General features: G+C 36.8%; 1 protein-coding gene across 1 annotated transcript in view; it reads right to left on the bottom strand.

Annotated features, from left to right (window-relative positions):
* The window catches only part of LOC113225659 (eukaryotic translation initiation factor 5B), a 45,570-nt gene that overhangs the window by 8,113 nt on the left and 9,724 nt on the right, over positions 1-27,733 (bottom strand). Inside the window, exons 9-17 of the mRNA XM_026458033.1 lie at positions 26,034-26,261; positions 24,728-24,910; positions 22,532-22,693; positions 19,243-19,373; positions 17,100-17,232; positions 15,867-15,974; positions 15,030-15,194; positions 13,969-14,076; positions 12,279-12,440 (exon numbers count right to left, since the gene is read on the bottom strand). Of these exons, the coding sequence (XP_026313818.1) occupies positions 12,279-12,440; positions 13,969-14,076; positions 15,030-15,194; positions 15,867-15,974; positions 17,100-17,232; positions 19,243-19,373; positions 22,532-22,693; positions 24,728-24,910; positions 26,034-26,261 (1,380 nt within the window). The remainder of the gene's footprint in view (positions 1-12,278; positions 12,441-13,968; positions 14,077-15,029; positions 15,195-15,866; positions 15,975-17,099; positions 17,233-19,242; positions 19,374-22,531; positions 22,694-24,727; positions 24,911-26,033; positions 26,262-27,733) is intronic.

The raw sequence follows: 27,733 nt of genomic DNA, 5'->3' as shown, positions 1-27,733 counted from the left end.
CTCCTTCGTCGAAATGAGAACGTCCTCCTTTTTTTTGAAGTCGGTTCAAAGTAGTAACGTTTTGAAGAAAAATAGTGATAAACATTACATTAATATGAGGAACAAAAATAAACTGACTTTTCTTGAAAGTCATCTTCACAAAGTCACAAGTTCATTCAAGGGGCAATATATACGCTTCTATAATAAGATTCCGGTTGATATTCAAAACTGGTGGTAAACGTCACGCAGAAAACAGTTGCAGCGCTACTCACGGCTTTAAATCGCAAAGATCTGTAGGGCACTGCCACTGCACCCTGACACAAGTTGACAAGTCTCATGTGCCTGTAATTTTACCAGTACCCTTACCCTTCAAAACCGGAACGCAGTAATGCTCACATTACTGCTTGGCGGCAGCTATAGATAAGGTGGCAGTACTTCCCTGGGCGAACTTTTTCACAAGGAGCTCTACTGCTACTAGATTATATAGCTTCAGCGTATTTGGTCGACGTTAGCGACCCGGTTAGCTCTGGCAAGTTATCCAGTTCATATTTGAAATAAATATTGTAAATTATAAACTACACAAATGTTTATTCATAAAGAGCAACCCCTTGAATTTCTTACTCATTCTTATCAAAAGAATCTGCCTTACGAATTAGTAGCACCGTTTAATCAATTTTACGATTTCAAGTGTAGTTGTTTACCTATGCTATAAAGGTTACTTGACTGAGTTTGCCGCAATCTATAGTCGATGATCAGCCGAGTCTTAAAAATTTATTACAGGCCTCTTCTATCTTTCCAAAGTTTTCCATATCGACCCCCAAAGGTCCATTCAACCTACAAGGAGTCCATGTGAACGAAAAAAAAATAGAAATGCATGGAGACGTTAATACGAGGATGGAACCCATTTAGACAGGGTTTTTAGCAGCTGTAGAACTTGTGAAAGAGTTCGTCTAGGGAAATACTGCCACTAAACCTATTTCTGTCGCCAAACAGTAATATATGAGCGTGTGAAATTACATGTACATGAGATGTCAACTTATGTCTCAGAGCCCCTAAGATCTTTGAGAATGAAATGAAAGAATGGCACTGCAATTGTTATGGATAGGCGTGTCGCTTACTGCCAGGCGCACGACTTGTTCGTCCTGTTCGTCACTTGGTATTATAAAAAAAGTCATGATCCAAATTTTAGCTTTCCACAAACGTAATAATCCAGATGTAAATATTTTCTTATAACAGACATATAGGTCATAGGAATGAAGTACTTAAACTTTTCATAATAAATAAGACGACAGTCGTGGTAGAGTGGCTTGCACACAGGTTTTTATGGTGTCGCCATCTCTGAGGTCCCGGGTTCGATCCCCGGCCGAAAGAATACTAACTTTTCAATATTGTCTCGGGCCCGGGTGTTTGTGGTACCGTCGTTGTTTCCGATTTCCATAACACAACTTTGGGATCAGAGCAATCTATGTGATGTTGTCTAATATTTATTTATTTATTGAATTAGGTAAATGTATAAAACTTATTTCAAACACACGTTTGAAGTCGATGAATTTAAAGAAATCTATATTAGAAAAGCACCGGGTCTAAGCAAAAGAGAAAACATTGGCACGTCGTGACCACCACACAAAAAAGCCAAAAAGCTAAGGGAGACGAATGAAGTAAAGTTGAGAAATAATCACCGAGCGTTTCAAAGCTGAGACTGAAAACTTTAAATCAAGTCAGGTACCAGTACAGTCCATGTAAACTTGTGTTCAGAACGTGCGGTTTGCGCGGTTTGCACAAATATCAACAGAGTGGTGTACGCGGAGGCGCAACAAAACATACACAATCACGACACACCATTTCCGTTCTATTCTCGCACGCAAACACTCGCCGTTTGGACCGAGCACGACAAGTAAATAATCCGTGTTTATGGACACGAACAGTTTTAACAGGAGTTTACCCAGCAAGGTGGAGCGGTTATGCGAAATGTATGCTGGTGTTATGCCAATTATATCTAGCAATTTAGTTAAGTTAAAGACACATCATGATGAAACGTTATAGCGTCGAGGAACACATGCAAATGATAATAATGTATTATCAAAATGGGTGTTCTATTGTGGATCCGCGCGTTGCGCCCATACTACGGTTTACGTGGTCGACTATTCAACGGTCGGTGGTCAAATTCGAGTCGACCCGATCAGTGAACCATCAGCCAACACCCCTACGTCAACGAAACGCAAGATCTGCCGAAAACATAGCCGCTGTTCGTGAAACTGTTTCGGAGAACTAGAGACAGTCTATTAAGCGCGCATCGTTGCCACAATAGAACACCCATTTTGATAATAAATTTGTATCATTTGCACGTGTTACTTGATGCTGTAACTTACCACGATGATTTGTCTTTAGTGACTGAAAAATAAACAACAAATTTGACAAATGCAGCCTCAACAACATGGCCGCTTTGAACTGTTAAAATCTATCCGCCCTTGATGGAAAACCCTTTACAATAATAACAACGCACACATTCAACATAGCCTCGCACCAAGGAAACCCTGTGTCGCGGGTGCCATGGACACACACATAGACAACCAAAACCAAATAACACCCAAACTCACGAGAGAAATAAATGTAGGAAAATAAATATTTCTCCCGGCCCGGGAGTCGATCCTGGAACCTCTGCGTGGCTGTCCGGCATGGCAACCGTTCGGCCACGGAGGCAGTAGAAATATGTGATAATGTTATTTAATATGTGAATAAGTGATAATAGATTCAGAATCTAGGTCTTATGTGCTTTAAAATGCGCAATGTGTAGCGGTAACCTATCACAAACTCGAATTTCCTTTTACCGAAATTGTTCGAATGTTCATTACACCGAAAACCGAATTATAACGAAACCGTTGTTCTTTCAGGATATGTTGGATGTTTATCGTAAAGACACGATTAGGTTCGGTTAAGTTAGGTTTAAAAGAAAAAACATTTTCCTCTAAAAATGACTTTCGTGGTTATGAAAATTCGAGCAAACATTATTTCTGGAATATGTCATTTCGAACTACTGATAGGTAACCATGTGCAGCGTATGGACATACCAGTTTAAGGTTAGGGCATGCGTCCATATTGCATCGGTCATCGTCCTTTAGATCTATGTCCTAAAATTAATCCAAAACCATTAAGCTCGAATTGTATTTGTCGCCGGAATGAAATCGAGCGGTTATTCAATAGGTGCGCGAAGATAATATCTATTAATAACAATGTCAATCGGTGCCATTTGTCTAGAGGCGAAAATAGCGCAATATCTTGTGCATGCGCAGCCCGTTCATTAAGACGTCATGAGTACGTCTAACTGGGTGTTTTCATACGTACGTTTTCATACAGTATTAACGTTAGACGCGCCCATCGTTCTTGTATAACTAGTGGTCGAATATTTGGATGCTTTTACACCTAAAATTTTTCTCGTGTTTTGCTGCCGAAATAAGGAACCGACTTCTCAAAAAATGTGAAGATTTTTATATTATAAATTCGTAAGATTTTGGCTTACTGTAAAATTTAAAACGTTTGACGATGACCAGGAATGTGACAACTAGTTCTTGGTACTGTGTGTGGATTTCTATCCTAATTTAAACTTATCACACTAATTATATATTATATATCCCACTATTAGGTACAGGTCTCAACTGAGGAGAGGATTTAGGTCAGAGTACCACACTAGACGACCTCCACGACACCATGAAAACCGGTATGTAGTGTTCATGGTGTCACGATATTTTAGATCCCGGATTCGATCTCTGATCGGATCAACGTAGAAAACCTTTTGTATATTGTCTCGGGTGTTGGTATTTGTGGTAAAAATATGTTTTTTTTACCTTATATAATTTTTAAATTTTTAATTTTTAAATTGAATGTTTGTGAAATTTTAATCAATGTGCTGCCTGAACGACGACGAATTCGAGACGTTTAATTAGTTCTCAAAAAAAGAAGCGACCATAATTATTATTCGGTTCAGTCATTTACTTATAACGCACACACGCACACACTCACACACGCACACACTCAACATAGCCCCGCACTAGGGAAACCCTGTGTCGCGGATGCCATGGACACACACATAGACAACCACAAATTACACCCAAACTCACGAGAGAAATAAATGTAAGCCATACAAACATTTCTCCCGACCCGGGAATCCAACCTGGGACCTCTGCGTGGCAGTCCGGCATGGTAACCGTTCGGCCACGGAGGCAGTTCAAAATTCAAGTTAGGCTAGACAAATTGGGAACTTTACTTGACTGTCTGTATTTGGACATTCTTCTATATAAACAGGAATATATTATTCTACTCTTTAATATTTATTTGACATTCATATTTTTTGTGAAAATACTCCTTCCATCTAACAGGACTCAAACCACCGTCTGTTGCCACACCAGATATATATATATAGGATACATTCTTACAGTTCTACTAGAGTTTAAATATGGTTATTTTTACCGTGGCCAGCAGTGGGAAGATGATGAATTGATTATGAAACTAAACTACATCCGGTCCACGTGATATAAACGACATATATGTCACTCTTGTCATCTTTTATATAATACACCACGTCGTTTAATGTCACACGTATGAAATAACCGCTCAAATCAAGCACAGCAGTCAGCACCGCTCTTAATCGAGAACGGATTGTGACAGCCAAAAAATACTACCAACGAGATACAATATAGTGTACCAGACGGTATACAGGGTGACAAATTAGGTCCATATATTTTAGAAGCAATTACTTAACTAGTAAGATAAATAAATAGCCTATACGTAGTCCCACTACTGGGAACAGGCCTCCTCTCACAATGAGAGGGCTTGGGCTGTAGTTACCACGCGAGCCCGGTGCTGATTCACAAGAAAGGAAATTCTACCGAAAAGCTCATGGTCAATTTTAAAAACCATTTCTTACATAAATTTCGAAAACTCAGAGGTGCAAGCCCAGATTTGAACCACGACCCTCTGCTTGAGAGGCGGTAGGTCAATCAATTAAGCTACCACGGCTAGACTAATAAGATATAACAACATCACTGTTAATTATTATTGACTCCTTGGCCCAGCGGTTAAAACTGTGGACGCTAAATGTGGAGGTTTTTAGGTTCAACCAATCTGAGAAACGAACTTTTCTAATATGTTCCAGTATAATTTATTTAAATTTTTATTGAATTGATATTCAATTATTTTTATGTAAAATTACTCCACTAGTTTGTTATAATTATTAACAGAAAGATCGAACGCTCAGAAAAAATCTTTCGATCCGGCCGGATTCGAACCGACGTCTTCTAGCATACCGTGCCAGACGCTATACCAACTAAGCCACGGAACGAACCAGCGTACCTCACGAATTCTTCTATGTGCTTACGTCGTATCTTTGTATTTGGTTTACAACAACTTTTTAGCCGTAGCGCCATCTATGACAAATCCATGAAAGTATTTCGTCACCCAGTTAGATACCTTTACTGGTACCAGACCCGGCTGTCGACCAGACCAGAGATGTCGCTCTTCATTGTATTTAAATTTTTATTAAATTAATATTCAATTATTTTCATATGAAATGACTCCACTAGTTTGTTATAATTATTAATACAAAGATTTCTCATAGATGGCGCTACGGCTAAAAAGTCGTTGAAAAACCAAATACTAAGATAAGACGCAAAGACAAAAATTCGTGAGGTCCGCTGGTTCGTTCCGTGGCTTAGTTGGTATAGCGACTGACACGGTATGCTAGAAGACGTCAATTCGAATCCGGCCGGATCGCCGGGATTTCTTCTGAGTGTTCGATCTTTGTATTTATAATTATAACAAACTAGTGGAGTAATTTCACATAAACATAATTGAATATCAATTCAATAAAAATTTAAATGTTCTAATATAATTTATTTATTACATAACTCTGTGCACTTACAGTTTCCCAAAACGTACATGAATTAGAAGTACTAAAAAAGAGAATTAAAAATACAGAATAAAAGTTACAAAATAACATCACTCCCACACAAATAAATTTTAGATTATTATTCGATTAATACAAACATAGAATCCTTGTAAAACTTCATTTTGTTTCCACTATTATCAAATAAATGTTTATCTTGGTGAAGAGCGATCAGGACAGTGTTGTAAAGAATTACAACGCGCAGCGCCAATCGCAAATACAGGCTGCTGTCGAAAGATTAATTATTTGTCGGGGATATACAACGTGGAACGCGCTAACTCTTCTGGATTGTCAATTTCACCACTGATGACATTTAACAGCGCCACCTTTTGTCTCAACTCTAAGGTATCTAAACCGATCATTCCCGACACAAACAATGAGGTATACAAGTAAGGGTAGTGCCCATAAAGCTTTTTATAAATATAGCGAGCGAATTTTCGTTGAATCCTTTCAATTATAATAACGAACACACGAATAGCCTCACACTAGAGAAACCTTGTGTCGCGGGTGCCATGGACACACACATAGACAACCACAAATTACACATGTTTCTCCGGCGCGGTAACCGTTCGGCTACGGAGGCAGTATGGTCTAAGATGGTATTGAGATGAATAAGCGATAATACTACAAGTATTATACCATAATAGGTCATCGCGGGCTCGTTGTCATATTAATGGAATTAATAGGATATTTTTATACAACAGTGCAGTAAGGACATCGGTGACACGACGATTAAACACTGTGGTTCGATTCCGATAGAACAGGACCCGATTCAGAACTCTTCGATATTTTAATTGACTCGTTCGATTGAATATCGTTCTCGAATCGAAGGGCGCTTTCCGAGTTATTCAATCAAACGTTTGATTCGGATTCGGATACAATATCGTTATCCAACAGCGTTTACGGAGTGAGTCGGTGAAATAGATTATTAGAAAAATTAAAATCCTATTATATACATTTTTAAGACTCTAAAGGCCTAAATTAGATAGTCTTGCATTAAAATAAATTAATAAAATTGAATAAAATCCAGACTTTATTTAAAATAATAGAGATTTAAATACATATTCATGCTTTGTAAACAATAGAAAGAAAGAAAGAAAGAAAGAAAGAAAAGTAATTTATTCAGCACAATACACGTGGAGTACAATATTAATAATTAGTATTAAAAGTGTATTATTGCATTGAAAAGGACCCAACTCAGCTAATACTGCGGCAGGGCCACAGCGCTGGTTTTCAGTGGACCCTTTTCGAAAATGCCGATTAAAAGAAATAAAAATATATGAAAAAAAAAATAAAAACAAACGTGGACGCGAGTTAAATAATAATTTAAACATGACACAATATAATTAAATAGGAAACATAACACAAATTTCAACTAATGTCCCAACAAAGATTCACTCTGCCTTTTTCTTTTTAATTTTGTATTTTGAGGCGCATTACACAAATAAAATTGTCCCAATAGGACGTTCGGTAACGTTCATTCGATAACTGTGTTCTGCATAACGTTTGCCGGTCGAGAAGTTCGAGTAATACGACAGTTTGACGTTCGATTCGGGTGTCATGAATAAAAATGAAAAGAAATCGTACGATGTCAAATCGAATCGGTCGACAACCGTGTTATCGTAAGGTTCTTGAATAGACCCCTGTTTTGGTATTTTTTTCGAATCGGTCCTGGAGCGGTATTCTGTAATCGCTATCGTTATGATTAGGTATGGCTCTGACATCGACAACTTACCGATTATGCTATTCTGTAAATCCACGATAACGAAAATCGTTACTGCAACCGACGTGTACCGACAGCGATGTAACTTCAGCGTTTCATCTTCGAAAAATATACGAAATAGGAACATCCCGACGCGTGGATATGGTTCTCGATCAATCACGATACTGTTTGTGTTTATTTTTTCTGAATACTTCTTCAAAATGACGGATACAATAATACATCAAGACAAGTAAGCAAATTGGAGTTCTGTAAATATTTAATTTATTTTTTTTCCATCCTCTAAGGCAAATATCTGATCAGATGAGAATTTATAAGGGAATCGTCGCTAACCTCTACAATCGCAGCATCACGACATAAACAAATAAATTACAACACACAGCCAAGAACAAATCCCTTTCAATTACGAAACATTTTGGCTTACCTTAGGGTAAAAAGTGATTTTTTTCATCTTAAAGCGATCAAAACACAAATATGTAACAGTGAAATGTAACAAGAAAGCGCGTCGTTAAGAATACCGACGTAAACAGGGTGCCCTCGAAGAGCGGATAAAAATATCGAACCTTAACGAAACTTAACAAACCGAATTGTCGTTATGATCGGTTAAAGTAGTGTGCAGAATATAGCATTTGTCGACAAAATCGATAACGTCGGTAAAACCGCATAACGAATATCGAATAGCGAGTCTCAACGATTACAGAATACCGCTCCTGGTCTTAGGGTCGTATTCTAGAACTCTACTCAATGCTCAAGTCAGGATTTGATGTTGGTTTAAAGCACTCGAAATCATACTCAAGTCCCTACCATTAGGGTCGTATTTCCAGTGCTTGAAATCATACTCAAGTCTGCTCAAATCCTGACTTGAGCATTGAGTAGAGTTCTGGAATACGACCCTTAGTGTTCCGGGTAGCGCTCGGGAGTTAATCTTTATTCTGGTACTTACAGTACAGTGAATTCCCTAATTTGAGATCACGTAACTGGTATATGTGTCTGGTACTATTTATTATTAATATTACTTACTGATTAAAACGTCTTCTATGTTCTAAATATGTAAATTTAGCTAAACCAAAGAACAATGTGGACATTCCCTTCTACAAACTCCGGGACTTTTCGGAACTGACCATAATTGAACATACGTATTATTTATTGAGTACGTTGACGACTTATTAATATTTCCTATTAAGTATTATCTGCAAATTATTGTCTCAAAATATCATCATGGGAGAAACCAAACCAGCCCGACTTTGCTGGCTTGGCCACGTGGAGGGGATGAGTGAAGATCGTGCAGTCAAGAGAGCTTATATGGGGCAACCGACTGGCAGAAGGCCGGTAGGGTCCTAGATACCGCAGCATCGACAAGTCCACAACGACATGTGTGAGCTTCGAATAGCCGATTGCGAAGAGGCACAGAAGAGCGGCGTATCTTAGTATCGCAGGCCAAGATCCACTTCGGGTTGCTTAGCAAGCGAAGTATTGTCTCAAAAAATAATACCTCAGTTATGTTTATACACGTACTTAAGTTTTAAATTCTTTAGCCATTTAAAAATAAACAACCTATTCCAAAGATAAACAAACTGCTTCTTTTTCAAAACATTCCAAAAAAAAGCAGTAAAACACATTGAAGACAAGAATGCATTAATGACGAAATGTTCATACTAAGAAAACCGTTCATACTTTAGGTAAATTTACTCCCTCAATTCCGATTACTGATTATGACACAGCACAGCCGTGTTGACAGAAGATGATGTTAAACTTCTCAGTATTTTAGTTGGATGCACAGGGTGATTACGTTTGCACAAAATTGTAATTTTTTTTTTGTACATGAAAGCAAAACTTTAAAAAAAGAAAATACTTTTTACTTGTATTTTAAATTGATGCAAACTGACTCTAACGGTACCCAAATAACAAGCTGTAAAGATTTCGCAATTGCTACACATTGGAAATGAAATTTTTCGAATCTAAATCACGTGTATTATTTGTTTTTCAAACAAACCAACGTTACGGCCTTTTTAGAGGTCCCACGGTCACGGCTGATTGCGATGGTAAAGTCATCAACCAGTTATGTCTAATATTAATGCAAATCGCTCTATTTATTAATTTAAATATCTTGTAATTTACCAAATACGCTACAAATTTTAAAAATGTTTTACTTTAACAATATCCATTTTTCTACTAAATTAAACTACCATCTCAGCCGAGATTATGGAATAAGTGTAAAGATCCAGTTTAAGAACCGAAAAAATAGTAAAATTATTTTCGGTGCCAATTTATTAGCACCTTGTATAACATTTGACCAGAAGAGATATTTTAGGCCGCTGCACTTTACGAATGTTGCGTATGGGTCACCATGTGACCAATTAACTAATTGTTATTATAAATTAACAAACATCAACTATTGTTACCTAGGAAGTAACAGATTACTTATAGAATGTACCCATTAGTGCAAACGCTTTGCTTCTATAATTATGAAGATAGCGGTATACGTGTTTCCCGAAAGCTGTAATTGGGCTAGACTAGCTATAATTTAAATGACTAGACACAAACGCGTCACATCATTACTTAATTATCAGGTGAGATTGTCGTCAAGATGTTGTTTATTTTACATTAAAATGTTTAAATTTTGATAGACATAACTATACATTTTATTGCAATATTTATTATTGAATATCACGATTTCTTTAACCGACTTTAAAAAAGGATCAATTCGACTGTATTTTTTCGTACGTATGTTACTCGATGACTCCGATTTGTGACCAGACTTTGAAGATTCTTTTTTTATGGAAAGAGGGTGTTCCACCTCCAAGGTTGGCAAACTAAGGGATGAATCTCGACGAAGTCTCTTTGGCTATTGCATGGACGTGAAGCTTTTTCTGACCGACTCAAGCCGATTCCGCTTTGATAAATGTCGTGACTCCCTAATCCAAACTTGAGGTTTCATGGAACACTAATACGATTAGTTCCATCACTTGGATGGAGTCTTTGACTGTCAATACCGATGCACAAACAAATTTAAAATGTATTAGAAAACAATTCTTAGGTTTTCGCGATTGTTACAGGTTGGAAATTTAAGTATGTTTTTAGGGTGGTTTGCATTAGTGTTAGACATAATTGATTGGTAACTTTACGATCTCAGTTATCTGACCTACAAAGGGCTTGAAACATTGGTTTCTTTGAAAAAAAAATAAATATATTCGCGATGTAGATTAGAAAAAGTCGAAATGAAATTTCATTTGTTATAATTAGTGATCGGAATTGAGGGATCTGCCTAAAGTATAAACGTTTTCTTAGTATGGACACACTCATTTCGTCATCAATGCGTATAAAGTTTCTTTATTTTACTGTTTATTTTCTAAACATTCCAAAATATAGGTTGTCTCGTGTTTATTTTTTACATGCCTAAAGTACGTAAACACAAGTGTAATATAATTTTTTGAGACAATAATTTGTAGCAAATACTTAATAGGAAAGAATAATTTGTCGCCAGTGTACTTAAATTTCAATAATTAATACGCATCGTCAAATGTAAGTAGGACAAGAAGTCCCGCGATTTATAGAAGGGAATGTCCACGTTCTTCTTTAGTTTACCCAAATTAACTCCCTCGATTCTGATTATTGGTTATAATTGACACTACATACTTTCCCGATATACGAAGGTACATATGATAATATGTGTGCCCGAGCGGAGTGCTGCACGTCTAAAAATTGTGTATGTAGATCTAAGAAAAACCATATGGCAATGCCATACATATGAACGTGAATTAAAACAAATAGTTTAAAGAACGATGGCGAAAGCTGACCCAATAATTATAAAACCAACGAAGAGCCGTTCATGGATTATGCTAGTCCTAGTTATCATATTTTTAACCATTTTTGTATATTTTTGGAAGTCGTGAATACATGAAAAAACACATCACAATTGATTTAATTCGACCATAGTCTATGTAACGTTCTTCTACACACGTTTCATTTTAAACATGATTGAATGTTTACCTACCTAAAGTATTGGTTAGTTTATAGTACACACATAAATCAATTAAACAATAGTGACGTAAAGTAAATAATAAAACACGATGTAACAAAAATGTTTAGACAATATTTAAATGAGAGATTCGAAAGTTAGCAAAGGAACGTTTTGACAAGAGGCCAATTTCAATGTCACTTTAAGATTGAGACAGTGTGACCATTTGTGGCAGATTTCTGCCATTTGGGCAGATTTAATTTTTATTCGTTTTCATTGGGACAGAACATGTTAACGTTTTGATAAAGGTGGCAGAATTTGGCGGATTTGGGAATATGTAAGAAGTTCTTTACAATTTTTGAGAACAAACTGAAACCTTGTTGTTTTCTGCTTCTACGATCAAACATCTGCATCGAAACACAGGACAATGTTATAAACATAACCTATATCAACTTTACAACCCGTTTCTACAGGCTGTATTATGTATGAATTAATTTTTTTGGTGCTATGATAATGAATCACAAGCATTGATAGGTATGTTTAATGCACGTCGTCAAAAACTCTGGGTCACAAAATACACGAGAAGTCGCCATCCTTCTTTCAAAATAAGCTATGAATAATGAATTAAAACCTTTTCAAATTGCAAGGCTACACAGGTGGTGTAAAGTGATATGGATGCTGACCTTGCTGACTAGCATATCAGTCTCGTCGAAGTGGCGGCCGAACATCTTGGGCGCCTCGCCGGGCACCGGCTCGATCTTAATGCACACCTCCTGGCCCTTGCGGGCCGACTCCACCTGCTTGTGGTTGATCTCGATGGACGTCACCACGCCCAGGTCCACGAACTGCCGAACCAATATTTTTTATGACATCAATTAAGATATTTTTTGTTACAAGAAACTAAAGTAAAGATTATACTCCTGCAATATGACCGCTTTTTGTTTGGAGTACTAAATGAATGAACGCATTGATTGAAATTCCAATACAATAACAAAATGTCGAAACTTGTAATAATGCCAACAGGGTAAAATTTAAATTATATTAACAATCCAGAATTTCTTTTTAAATTTGAAACTACGACCAATCAACATCAAGAATTTGTAAATTAAGAATGTGTGAGTTTTGGCGACATCGTAATCGAGATTTAAGGCATTTCCATTGTTTGTTTTTTTTTCCGTGGTCCGAAACAATTACTGGCAGTCAAATAAGTAATACACGACCAAATCAAAAAGACAATATCAAGTTCATACTTGACATAGCTTCATTCCCAACATGCGTTATTTAATTTAATCGAGTATTACTTATTTGACAGTCATTGTTTCGGACGAATGTCGGGCGAGGTACGGGTGTAATCTCCGAGCAGTGCCTCTACACACATCACTCAAAGCTGACAAGTCCCATATGCCTGTAATTTCACCAGCACCCTCCAAAACCGGAACGCAGTAATGTGGGCATTACTGCTTGGCTGCTGAATTAGGTAAGGTGACTGGAAAACTTTTTCACAAGGCGCTCTACTGCTACTAATAAATACTAACACGCCTGTCTTCCACACGGATACTACACGGTGTGTCATCGAGAATATAATCAGAAATAGAGACGAAATGTCATTTAATTTGTTTTAAAACTATTCTGCCAAATCATTACTGTGACAACTGCGCTCCCATTGGCCAGCCCGAACTCGAAACAATTTACGGCTGTCGTCAATTGTTTCACTTCAAATCGACCAGTTTAACTAGAGCTTTGCTATAATGGACGAAAATTGCCAAATTACATATTTTAATATGTAATTTGAAATGTGGTTCTGTTTGTTTCGTAATTAGATGTTCTGCCGTTTTTCCCACACCACCGAATGGAACAGCCCCCCATTGTTAGAGATATTATCTTTATTACCATAAATTTAATATTTCTTTAATTTTAACTGCCTATGTGGCCGAACGTTTACCATATTGGACTGCCGCGCAGAAGTCCCAAGTTCGATTCCCTGGCCGGGAGAAATATTTGTAAGGGTGTAATTTGTGGTTGGCTGTGTGTCCATGGCACCCGCGACACAGGGTTTCCCTAATGCGGGGCTATGTTGAGTGTGTGCTTTATTATTATTATTAATTTACATAATATTTTTGGAATGTACAGTTGTTGGCGCTGCACTATTTCAGCTTTCTAATTTGTGATTTCAGCGCAAACGAGAGTTGATATTTAAAAGTGATATAAGATGAGTTGCCAGGGATGGAGGGCCCTTATTTCGTCTTTATTTCTGGTTATATACTCGATGCGGTGTGTACACGGAGCTTTAGGAGGTTAATTAAAATTTTGCATATTCCATTGACATCTGTGTCCTAAGTAGATTTGAAGGCAAGAAGAGAAAGAGATACTGACCTCTTTGCTAGGTACACAAATAGGCGTGCCTTCCTTGACAATGCCGGCTTCCACCATGACGCCAGCGACAATTGGGTCGCGAGAGTTGAACACGAACTGCGGCAGCACCTGACACAAAAAAAATATTTAATCATTATTACGAGGACAGATTTATAGACATTGATATCTTCTTTCTGATGCGCAGTCAATTCTTTAAATATTAGGACTAAATATGGGAAAAACAGTTTACTTTATAGGGTTTACAAGTTTGAACGATATGTGTTGAGCAGGAACGAACTTAATATTGACATATTCAATTCCAATTCGAACTTATTAAAGCGGAAATTTATGGGCGCGTTTGTTTATTGGGCAATCATTTCGTGGCGCAGGTACTGAGATATATATGATTTACATTGCACATACAGCCATGGCCAAAAGTATTGAGCACCCTAAAAATCCCGAACATGCACAATAAGTATTGCAGAAAACGGATCCTATTGTTACGGATTATTTTTTCGGCAACTATAAAGGTTTAAAAACAATGACCACCACATCGCAACTAGCAATAAAACACCTGGTGCCATAAAATTTGTCATTTTACCATTTTTGTATTTATTTCTCAGTTCACTACTATCGCTCGTTACGTACACATCCAGTGATCTGGTGCGCTTTTGGTGTTTTGTTTAGTTACATTTAGTGATATTGTTGCAATATGCCTAAAAGAAACAAACTTAGTTTAGAACAACGTGTACAAATACAGCTTCTTCATGAGCAAGGGAAATCACAGGTAAAAATCAATAACATTCTACATTTAAGTATAGGCAAAATAATGAATGTTGGTCAGACAAAATTTAAAATAAAGACTGAGAAACTTAAATAATTATGCTAAAATTATGCAGTAAAAAAAAAAGTGCAATTGCTTGAGTGTATGTGTGTGTGCGCGTGGGTGCGTGCGTGCGTGTGCGTGTGTGTGTGCGTGTGCGTGTGTGTGTGCGTGTGTAGGCGTGCGCGCGCGTATGTACGTACTACGTATTTAACTTATTTCTGCAAACTTGACAACGTTTAAGCCCTGCACAATTTACCTTAAGTTTGCAAGGGAAGACGGCAATGTGTTTGAACTCGTCTCTCTTCTTCTGTTTGAGCTCCTCGCGGTACGCAGTGAACTTATCGAAGAGGTGGTAGATAATGTCCGCCGCGAAGATCTTCACGCCGAGGTTGTCTGCTAATTCTTGAGCGTCACGCTCGATCTGTTGTCATAACACGATTTTCGTTGACACAAAATTAAACAATAGAAATTTTATTTGAAATACTTCTATTAGATAATATTCTCTGAATTTTTATCGTAAGTTTGCTTGGAAGAAATTGCTAATTAGCAATAAGAACAAATGGGTGTGTATGAACAGACTGATGCGAGAGACGCCTAAGAGTACGCGGTCCCATAAGTTCTGTCTACTAGCGAAAGACTGGCATTTTAATGATCGACTATTTGCAAGTCTACCACCAAATGACCACCTTAAGGATTCTATTTCGAGAGCAAGCGACAGCGGTATTTAATATTATTTAATGGGCCTACGTGGGAACTAAATCCCAAGCCTTGTGAAAGGAGCCTTGTGCCCAGAAGCGGGACTATGTATGGGCTAAGTACTATTATTATATATCCGTTTGCAAATAAAACCATTTTTGGAACTGGGAAGCTTTTAACATTATAACATGTTAGTATGTATCCCAAAGAGTTATATAAATTCATTCTAAATATCATATCATTACATAAATGAATAAGAATATTTGTTGCAAGAATTCGACTAGATAATTAGTATTTGATATATTTGTTATTGAAATATTGTTGTCTATATTGTAAATTGCCCATTATAGTGCACGTCATCGATACGATAAGAAGTATACGCTAATTAATAATGTACCTTCACATCAAAAGCGAGGATGGTAGCATACTGGGAGTCGTGTTCCAACATGGCGGACGCTTTCATCACGTCGCGTTTCACCACCGGGCCGATCCTGATCGCCGAGTACTACACACAAAATGTAATAAAATTAGTACAACACAATACAGAGCGATGAAAGCCGAATGAGGAACAATGCTTCTCAACGGGAAAATCGATAGTTCGAGACACGACTACATTACTTACATCATAAACAACTACTTTCGTTCCATGACATTTTACAAAACATAATAAATTTACCGAAAATAAACTTATAAGTATTAATACAAAGAACGAACAGAAAAAAAAAACATTCATTCACCATATCTTTGTATTATACTCCGTCCATCCATTTGTTTAACTTTTGACATATGCATGCCTCCGAAGTTCGGTAATTATGGACCTACAAACAAAAACAATACAATACTTCCTGTATTCTATTATTTTTTAATTTTAGTGAAGTGACGTGCTCTTTAGCTCAGATTTTTATCGAACAAACAGATTATGTAACGAAGATTATTCAAGTTGATAAATTTTGGTACCTGTCTAATAAATTATAAATAATTATAATAAATTCTTATTGTATATTACAATGAGTCGTCGGATTCTTCTCCATATGAACGGGAATCTTCACTTAAATCCTCATTAACATTAATTATTAATTCTTGAGTACACAAATTGTCAAACGCAATATCACGATCCCAATCAGACAATATCTTCTTTTTGGAACCCGCTCACTTTCACAATTAAAACTTCTTAAATATCATCGATTGTTATAAAAAATATTTTCGGAAACACATTAGGACATCACTAATCAATTAGAATTCGAGCTGTCAAAAGCTGAATAAACGGTTGGACGGAGTATAATAATTATAACAAAATAGTGGATTAATTTCACTAAAAAATAATTTAATACCTGGGTAGTAAAGCATCGTGACGATCAATAAACGTAATATTAAATTTTTAAGTTTTTTTTCGTACTATCAGACACATTTCATATCTCGATACCTCCAATAAACTGCACTGCACTGCCACTGCGCCCGTCACCTTGACACATAAGTTGGCAAGTCCCATGTGCCTGTAATTTCACCAGCACCCCTTCAAAACCGGAACACAGTAATGCTGACAGTAGTACTGCCCTGAACGAAGCTGTACTGCTACTGATTAGCAGTCCTCCGACTTATCAGTCCACGGTAGAGGGAATAGAGTTCTCACGGGGATCTTGCTGGCGCGCAGGAAGTCCAGCAGCGCCTCGAGGGAGCCCAGAGTGGAGGCCTGCACGTACACGCCGCGCTCCGACAGCTTGATGGACGACAGCGCCGACTTCAGCTCGCGCGCAACCTCCTCCCTGCACAACACATATAGCGATGCAAATTCAAACATCGATAAGTCGTTCATAAACATCGATGTTATAACATCAACAACAATATATACAATATACACACATTGAAATGGTGACAAAAAAATCGATATATCGATGTTTTTTATGACCGATGTTGCATCCCTAAACACATCCGTGTCACCGACGATCCATGTACTAGCGTCCTATAGCGTATTTGAGTTAAACCACAGAACAATACATACAGTAGAAGTGGTTAGTTAGCGTCTGACGCGTACCAACTATAGCTCTCGAAAGACCTATCTGAGCTCAGTCCGCCATTTTAATAACAGGTTAAATAAACAACAGTGTGTTCTGACTACACAATAACACAGTAGTAATGAATAAAATAGGTGCTATGGTTACCATTATATAAATTGAAAAATATAAAAAAATACTACGTTACATGGTCTAAAGAACTTGGTCTTTCCGTAAGGAAAAGTACATAATATTACATCATTAATTTCAACTTGCTTTGCTTCAAAATTTTACTCAATTTGCTTCTTTTTAATAGTATAATAACTATAAATAGTAAGCGGACGGACTCCTGGATCAAAGCAAAATGAAGTGTACTATGCAACTAACAGCGACTTTGCCAGGGGCTTTACGTTAATTCTCCAACTATAGATAAACATCATTGGTAAACACTCAATATTATCTGCCTACCTAGCTCAATCCCAATAGACTGTCACGTCTGTCCACGGTGCTACGGTACTGATACTCTTTGCCAAAATTCAACATGAAATTGCTGTGAATGTTCTTGTCTATAGATTGAAGTCGTTGCGCGTCACGCGCTCGCTAACATTTTTGTACGACCGGCGGGTGAAAACTTATCATCTAAATCTAAACTAATATTGTATGTGCGAAAAGACTTACTTCGTTTTTTACTTCGTTTCAATCAATTTTAAATAAAAAGTAAACAAACAAGTCACTGACCCGACCATAGACGGTTTAGTGATAGCCAATAGTACTGCCAACAACATATCGTTTAATTAATTTTATGAATCGATTTGCTTCATTGAATCATTTAGAATAACGATTAATTTTTTGATTACGCTCCTGATTACTAACAAAAAATGTGTGATTTGATACCCAGTAATGATATTTCATACATAAAATTAGAAAAATATAATCTACTACTAGTGGTTTTCCTTACATAACCTATAATAGCATATTTTAAATTTCCGAAATCTTAATTTTAAATTCTGTTTCAAATCCTTACACATAGATACTCGTTCGATTGCGATTGAAATTTAAGATTTACTAATCGATTACAAAAACTTTAATTGAATGAACCAAAAATGTTTTTTTTCCGCACAGCACTATGCAACCATAGACTAGTCATACTTCTTTTTCTTCTTCTATAGTTGAAAAATAACCTCATTTTTTGGACTATCATTTTTCAAATACGACTTTACAATGTTATTCAAATGAATATTATTGGAAACAGTGATGAGATATCAAATCGAAATCGTCAGATATACGTGAAAATGTTGCTTATTCGATTTATTGAGCGATTGCTTTACATTTTTAACCAAAACCGTTTTGTTTACTTTTCGCACGTAATGGCTTGCAACAGACTACTTTTTAGCCGCCTCTTGTATATTGATATAACTCGTTCATAGGACGAGATGACAAGTCCTAAAGCAAAAATACGTTGCCCTAAAGAAATCTTTGGTTTGGTTTACGAGTATAAGTAATTTGGTTTCAATTTACAGTTATACTGCGGTTTGTTTTTAATTTCTTTTTTAATCTAAATTATAACTCCACTGTTTAATTTATTATCACTGACGGCCCCTGTGGCCCAATGGTTTGCAGTGTGGGCGCTGAATGAGGAGGTACAGGTTTGAGAAATGAACATTTCTAGATTGTTTCTGGGCAGTGCACCGGAGTAAATTCAGATGCTTTATATTGTAATACATGAATTTAGTTTGTAATATGTGAAATAAATGACTTGAAAAAGTAATAAAGTAAACATACTTGAGCACGTCAACCTCATCAGGCTTTTGTGCAACGAGAAGGTTGAGTCCGGCTATGGCTTTCTCCAGCTCCTTGGCGGCAATCTTTACTCCTTGTGCAGCTACCACTTCTTTGTGCTCGATGTATGCGTTCTGAGAATAAGTAGATAGCGTTTATACCACAGACTAAATAAATACTAGTAACAGATCGGTTAGGGGGCGGGACCCGCGTTAACTAGCATAAAGGCCGGCGCAGAGTGACGTCGCGGCATGGCACGGCACGGCAAAGGATTTTATTTTTGATCAAATTATTTTTATCCTTATTTCATCGAGGTTAGAATTCATATTACTTTATTTCGATACAATTATACCGCGGCACGTCGTGGCATGCCGCAGGACGCCGCGGTATGCCGCGGCACATCGTGGCATGCCGTTTCATTCCACAGACGTCCCGCAAGTCACGTCGGTCACAGAATTATGACAATTAAACTAAATGAAATAAGGTTTTAAACTAGTGCGGCGGCGATTTCGGCGAATGGCGCGCAGCGAATGTGCCGCGGCATGCCGCAACGCGCTTCGGCATGCCGCGACGCACTTCGACATGCCGCGGCATGCCGTGCCGTGCCGCGACGTCAGTCTGCGCCGGCCTTAAGAGCTGACGCTTCCGTTAGTGTCAAGAGCACGTCAGTTGTCAAATTCAAATGCACAAGATTGTTTTATGTGTGATTGCTTAAGAAGGCAAAGTTTAAAAAATACTCCGGGAGTGATTTTATTTCATGGGTAAATACTGAAATTCTGTATTTCCTAATATTTTGAACAATACATTATTAATATTTAGAAACACGAATATGTTGTGGTGATCCGGTAATAACAATATACATTTGTTGCTGGCCATGGCCGCCGTCAAAAGAACAATTCGAATAACGCTCAATGAATTGCTTGCACTAGCGATGTGCTGTATTTGGTACTGCGTCCGCGTGTTGTAATCAAATTATCGATAAGTAGAAAGTATGTTTTTTGAAAACCCGGTTTCGGTTTAGGTTAACATTTTTTATTATAGCATTACCAATGTGTAAGCATACATTGTTTACAGGAATGTAAAAGCTAACAATTTTGATTACTTAAATGTTTTGGTCCCAACGCTCACAACAGCGCAGGTATTGTTAACTATAGTTAGTTTTAATTAATTTAAGTTTTACTTTTTTATTTCTAACAATATATTAATAGACAAAAAGAAATATAGATAGGCACATAGGAGAGGCACAGTATCGATAATTTTACCACGTGGAGTATCAAATGAAGATTTCATGAGAATGGAGATTTTGTTTGCCTCGTATATATGATTCCTATCTCCTTATTTGCTTACTATGCATCACCTTCCTCCGGTTGAGTTCTTAGTTTTATCACAGGCATGATTCACATTTGCAGTTTTTGTATTGTTATTTTTTTTAGTTTCCCGCCGGATCCTTTTTCAAGGAGAAATGGGCTGAAGCAACAGGCAGAAAAAGCTGGGTACCTACTAAACACCATTTGCTATAATCATTTTAGGACATCAGATTATATACCTATGAATAACAACAGAAATATTCTAAAAGCAGCGGCAATTCCGACGCAACAAATAAATCTTTTGGTTAATCAGGTAATATATGACATGAAACACATAGTCGCCTTCGCAATTTATAGACCACATCTAAATGTAAAAATTTCTAAAGCATTGCCAATTATTTTTCGACTGATTCGCTTCTTCGTAAGTATCTTCGTTTTCTTGACAAGCTCATCGACGCTGTTCTAAAATCAGTCAGTTCAGAAAGAGGTAATTGTTGAAAAAATATATCATATTTCAGGGAGAATAAAGATTTTTATGATTAGAGTGTTTTAATATTCAACCCTTGCAGTGATCAGATAGACTTGAAATCTAGTATGTTAATGAAAGTACGATGACAGTACAATAAATCATTAATACAGTGATTGTTGCTCGTAGCTATGTATACGCACACACCTGAGTATACATAGCTTGCGTATCAATAATATTTGTGTGTAGTACAACCTTATGCGTATTTGGTAACAAATGTGTGCGTGTTATAGTCAGCTACGCTAGTTCTCGAAGATTTTGCTTTAAATGCCTTTTCCATATATTCCGTGGTTAACCCTAATTATAGCTAGTATAAAGCAATGTCTATACTTTGTTTCAATCCATTTTAAACAAAAAGTAAACAAACAAGTCACTGACCCGACCATAGACGGTTTAGTGACGACCAATTGTAATGCCAAGTACAAATCGATTAATAAATTGAATGAATCGATTTGTTCAATTGAGTCATACTAGCAGTTTTCCTTACATGAAAATAATAAAAATAGATAACCTATAAAAGCATATATTTAAAATTACCGAAATCTTAATTTTAAATCCTCCGTCAAATCCTGACACTTAGATACTCGCTCGATTGCGATTGAAATTTTAGATTTACTAGTCAATTACAAAAATTTTAATTGAATGAACCAAATGTTGTTTTTTTTCGTACAACACTATGCAACCATAGACAATACATAGAAGTATAGATGAAAAATAACCTCACTTTTGGACTACCATTTACTCAAATACGATTTTATGATGCTATTCAAATGAATATTGTTGGAAAAAAAGACGAGACATCAAGTCGAAATCTTCGAAATATACGTGAAAGTATTAGCTTTAGAATTTTAACCAAACAGGTTTGTTTACTTTTTGTTTAAAATGGATATATGACAGTTCAATATTCCGCTAGTTATGAAACATAATGTCGGTATCAATTACATGTCACATCCCTATATGTAGATTGTCAACTTTTTGATTTTGTTCCAAGAAGTTGATGTTCATAGGATTCCTAGCTTTATAGGACAAGTAATAATAAAAGCTCATTGGATTCAAATAAGTGTCAATTTTTTTTACCAAAACTTTTTTGCTGTTGTCTAATTTCGTTTGATAAATTATAACCAATTAAAATTACATTATCTTCGTACTAATGTAAGAATAAGTTTTCAAATATATATCTTCCCTTTACAGCAACCGTGACCATGGGACCTGTAAAGGGCCCGAAACGCCGGTTTGTTTGAAAAAACAATTATATGCGATTTAAATCCGGAAAAATAGTTTCATTTCCTATGTGTAACAATCGCGAAAACCTAAGAACTCGATATATACTATGTCACTTATAATTAGTCACCGATTCTTAATAGAAATATTTTGATGTATATTATTTCGATTTCAAGATTAAAATTGTTGACAATACAAGAGAAATAATTTGAATAATAAATAACAAAGCAAGAGATACCTTGACGCGCAGCTCCTTCATGGGCTGCGGCATGAGCAGGCTGCGGATCTGCGTGACGATGGGCCCGTCGGTGCCGGCCAGCACCACGGTGTCTCCCTCGCGCAGCGTGCCGTTGATCAGGATCGTGTCGATGGTCGTGCCCAGGCCCGGGATTGCCTTCACCTGCGGACGCGACACTCCATTTTTTATTTTCACTAATACCAAGTGACGAGACGCCTGATGGTAAGCGACACGCCTGTCCATAACAGTTGCAGTGCCACTCAGAGCTTTAAATCACTACTAGCACTGCGCCCGCCACCTTGAGATATAAGTTGACAAGTCTCATGTGCCTGTAATTTCACCAGCACCCTTACCCTTTAATACCGAAACGCAGTAATGCTCAGATTACTGCTTGGCGGCAGAAATAGGTAAGGTGGCAGCGGTAATGCTACTACAACATATTCTTCTTCTGCTTATCGACTCCATAAACCAATGTTAATTTCTTTGGCTTTGACCAAGTAAGCAGCCACGAGTGCAGCTGGTCGGACACAGTACATAGCGAGTGAGACATACTTTGTGTGGGGGATCCACAAGCACAATAGTTTTGTACTTCCCCATTTCACCACATTGTCTCTACATCGGTCAACTTGTGACAACATATTTATTTGTTGAAAAACTAACAATGACGTTTCATAGTATATTATGTTAGAACTGACATATCACCAAAACCTAGCATGCGGATATGTTACACATTTCTTATTATACTTTTAATAAGTAGCATGAATTTAACGTAAATTCGTACCACTGACACGTATTTTTTTAGCCTGTCTTTTTTGAAGATGGAGTAAAATGACAGTTTAATGTACAAGTGTTGCCCACTTGCAAATAGCTAGTGATTGCAGTTGATAAATATCTCTATAATATATTATCGACTGAATGTTAGGTACACTTATGGAATAAATAACCAAACTTGTTTCATTTGAATCATTATCGATCCATTATTCGTCCAACTACTGGACACAGGTTCATTTGAATTGACAATTTTTGTAAGATCATTCGAAATATGTTTATTTACGGACACTACATTTGGAATTATGTGTATTAAATATACAAGAAACATCTTTTCAAGTTTTTTATTTTAATTCAATATAGATAATCGAATCCGGCTGTTCTTGTTGAAATGTATATGATAAAAATTGATTTCGATACTAGTAGGCCAGCTGTTAAAATAATAATGAAGAAGGTAACAACACAATTAGTCATCATTACAACGTCGTAACATTCCCAATCCAGATATTTTTGGCAAAATTTTAACTACTTTCGCAATTTACCGATAACACTGTCGACAACAACTACATGACTATTTAAAATTTTACGAAAATCGGCAACCCTGCATATATCATTTAATTCCGTTTTCAAGAAAGAAACTAGCGATGCATATAAATTTTCAACCGGTCACGACTTAAAAAATTGCAAGTCCAATTTAGGCATTTTTTTTGTTATGTAAGTACTGGATGATTAGGAACTTCATTATTGTTTTGTTTTGGTTCTCGTGTGAACTATGTAGAGCTGTAAAACTTTTTATATAAACATTCAATTCTTGACTTGGTATGTTACCAAAGCGAGTTAACAAAAATACAAACTAATTAAATTAAACACTTTATTTAGTTCAAACATTGTTATTTTTTATATAAACGAAAAGAAAATCTTAGTCTTTTTTTGCTTATGTCAGGATTCGTATATTTTTTTGTTAGTTTAATATAATTTCGATACATACAATGGCAACTCTGATATCGTGCTATTTCCCGCGTTTTAAATCCCTACTCATAAATTACCACCTGATCACCCCTAAGGCTAATCATGTGGTTTTTCAATTTGGAGTACACGTGTGTTTGATTACACTTCACTTTGATGTGTCCCAAAGTTATTGCTCGTTCGCCACACGAGCAATAACTTTGGGACACATGAAGTTACGTGATCCTACAAATAAATTGGAGTGGTTTTCATGATTTAATATTTAATTTTGAATATATTATCTGACCTTCAAAAACATATACAAAATAAATAGTAGTAGCTACTCTGTCTGCTTCCAAGTCGATAAAGTGCGTGCGGTCAGCAAATAACTGCAAAGGGGATAGAAATCCGAAACACGACAATTGCCGAAAGATATTAAAGAAAGAAGTAGTACTGTACGAATATAGCAAAGGGTATATATACCTCGAGCACGGTGGCCTGCAGCTGGTTTGAGAAGACTAGCCTCTTGTGCAGCGGTCCCTCGCATGCCTGCACAATCATGGCGAGCAGATTGCCCATGCCCTCGCCCGTCACAGCCGACGTAGGAACCAGCGAAACGTATGAACGCGGGTCTGGATTCTCGTAGAACAGCGCGGCGTTCAGGCCCTGCAATTCAAATGGGGTTAATGGTTAGTTCTTTGAACACAATACGAGTTTTATCCCAGTAAGTTAAATTGTAAATGAAGAAGGGTTTTTGCTAATAAAAATAACTCAGATTCAAAGATACCCAAGCAGTAGAACTCCTTGTGCAAGAGTTCGTCCAGGGAAGTAATGCCACCTTACCTATTTCAGCGCCAAGCAGTAATATGAGCGTTACTGCGTTCCGGTATTAAAGGGTAAGGGTGCTGGTGAAATTACAGGCACTTGAGATGTCAACTTATATCTCAAGGTGACGGGCGCATTGGCAGTACCCCTCAGGTCTTTGAGATCTGAGCGGTACTACAACTGTTATAGACAGGCGTGTCACTAACCACCAGGTGCGTGACTTGTTCGTCCCGTTACTTGATCTCATAAAAAAAACATGAATCAGAGTAACTTTGACCCCCTTAATTAAATTGTTCTAAATTTGGATATGAAAAGATACTCATAAATCCATTGACTTACAATTATATGGACGTCGGGTCCGCGCTAAAAAGTGTCCGCACTTGTAAGGCGCTAAAATCGAATACAGAGCGCCAAACTCCGCTTTAGTCTTCATTTGTTCTACTGACAGCGCGATACTGCGATGACATTACAATTTAAATTTCGAATAGGTTGACTTGGGACTTTTTTTTCGTGGTTTTTGTATTAGACCCGTCGTCGTCCATTTATTTGTAAGTCAATGCATAAATCAATAAAATACTATTTTTAACCGACTTCAAAAAAGAGGAGGTTCTCAATTCAACTGTATTTTTTGTATGTAAGTTTTTTAAATATATAAGGTTTTTTAAATTTGTGAACCGATTTTGATGATTCTTTTTTGTTGGAAAGATCTCAGTATTGCTCCCATTTAAATTTGAAGAAAATATTCCACCTGCAAGTGTGGCAAACTAGGGAATGAATCCGGTTTCACTCACTTTCCAGTAACCGATTTCAATAAAACTTGGCAAATGGATGCAACACAACAATATTTTGTAGTCGGTTTATTGTATAAAGAACCAATTATGACCAATACTATTTTATTTTAATGTCTGCAAAAACCTAAGAAAAGTATAAAAAGCTACGCAACTTGACTGTGCTTATTAAATACCTGTTCAGAAAACTGAAGAACAACATCCTTGCAACGCTTCTCAAATTCCAGCTGCGTATTAGGCGCCTGCATCTTGAGTATGTCTCTGATATCTTTACGTTGAGCGCTCTGCCAGTCATAAAGACGATCGATCTTGTTCAAAGCCACTAAGAACGGTGTCTTTTTCGCCTTTAGAAGGTTGATTGATTCAATAGTCTGCTGTTCTAAACCATGCATTATATCTACCACCTGCAAAGGGAATAAAATACGTTTTCACTTCTAATGCTCGTAAAGTCCGTATTTACGCTGGGTGTAGGCTGCATAAAATAAAAAACCATCACATTAAACATGTCTAATTGTTGTAATTTTACATTCAATTTTAATTAAATAATCGTTTATTTGTAATATTGATGTTTAATTTCCTCGCAATTGAAGTGAAAAGCAGAGTGTATAACTCGTTCATAAAACCCATTTTACTCTCGACTTAAGTATACTCGTCTCAAGTAAAATGACGCGTTTTATGCAAAGATAAGTCTGAACGGGTTGCCCCTGAAAAGGGTAGATAAATTTAAATATCTAGGAAATTACCTGACGGGTGATCTCAAAGATCAAATTGATATTGATCGAGAACGTAGGGCGTTGGCTGCCAGATGTAACATGTTGGCACACAGATTTGCCCGTTGGAGTGAGGAAGCCAAAATTACATTATTCAAGGCTTACTGTCAATCCTTCTACACGGGTGGTCTGTGGGTGAACTATACCCAGAAGGCACTCAGCGCCCTGCGTGTTCAATATAATAACGGTTTCAGAATGCTGATGGGACTACCACGGCATTGTAGCGCATCCTCGATGTTTGCTCTAGCGGGAGTAGATGACTTTTTTGCTGTGATGCGAAACAAAAAGGCGTCACTACTCTCGAGGCTGCGTTCTAGTCCTAACAGCATTCTGAAAATGTTTGCGGCTAAGCTTGATGCGCCGATGCTTCAACATTTTATCCAGGTTCTGGTGAGATCATGAGGTTATCGGCGCCTCAAGCAGTAAGTTGCATATACGTGTTCTTGTGTTTGCCAATGTATTGTCCCGTAAATTGTACCTACTAACAATAGCTTTAAGTTTAAATGTTCTGTATCTTTTTGTATTACTAACAAGTGGGCCATAGATGTCCAAATAAATGATTTATTATTATTATTATTATTATTATGCACTTGTTGTAGAATCTACTATTTTCGTCACACTTGCTCGTAAACAATGTCATGACTTGCAGGCAACGTCAACCGTAATGTCCTAAATTATGCCCATGAGCTTATTCATTACATTATTGCCCTATGAGTTTTGTACGTCAAGATTAAGCAAAAAGTGTTTATAATTGAAAAATCTGAATGTATATTCCGCATGCACTTGAAGTAAAAAAAAATTTAACTATATTTCACTAAATTTCTTTTGTGTTGAATTCACATTTATTCACATTATGTAGTATTTTTAGAAATTATTTATTTTATAGCTAATACATTGTGGCTGCATGCGCCTGCCTGCCTTTTATAACATTTTACTTCAAGTTGTTATTATCTATGGAAGAATAGCTGGCAAACTCTTTAAAAAAAACACTCCATTTGCAAAATCCGTAAATGTTGTGTTGTGAAGCGATATTTAATCATACAAGAAAAAAAAATCAAGCAAATGTGATGAAAAACATTGTAGCACGGGCGGTAAAAATTACAAAC

The sequence above is a fragment of the Hyposmocoma kahamanoa genome, unplaced genomic scaffold, assembly GCF_003589595.1.
Source record: "Hyposmocoma kahamanoa isolate Upper Pololo Valley unplaced genomic scaffold, ASM358959v1 169, whole genome shotgun sequence".
In the NCBI taxonomy this organism is placed as follows: Eukaryota; Metazoa; Arthropoda; class Insecta; order Lepidoptera; family Cosmopterigidae; genus Hyposmocoma; species Hyposmocoma kahamanoa.
Note: the sequence above shows the minus strand (reverse complement) of the source record. Positions and strands in the feature narration are given on the sequence as shown.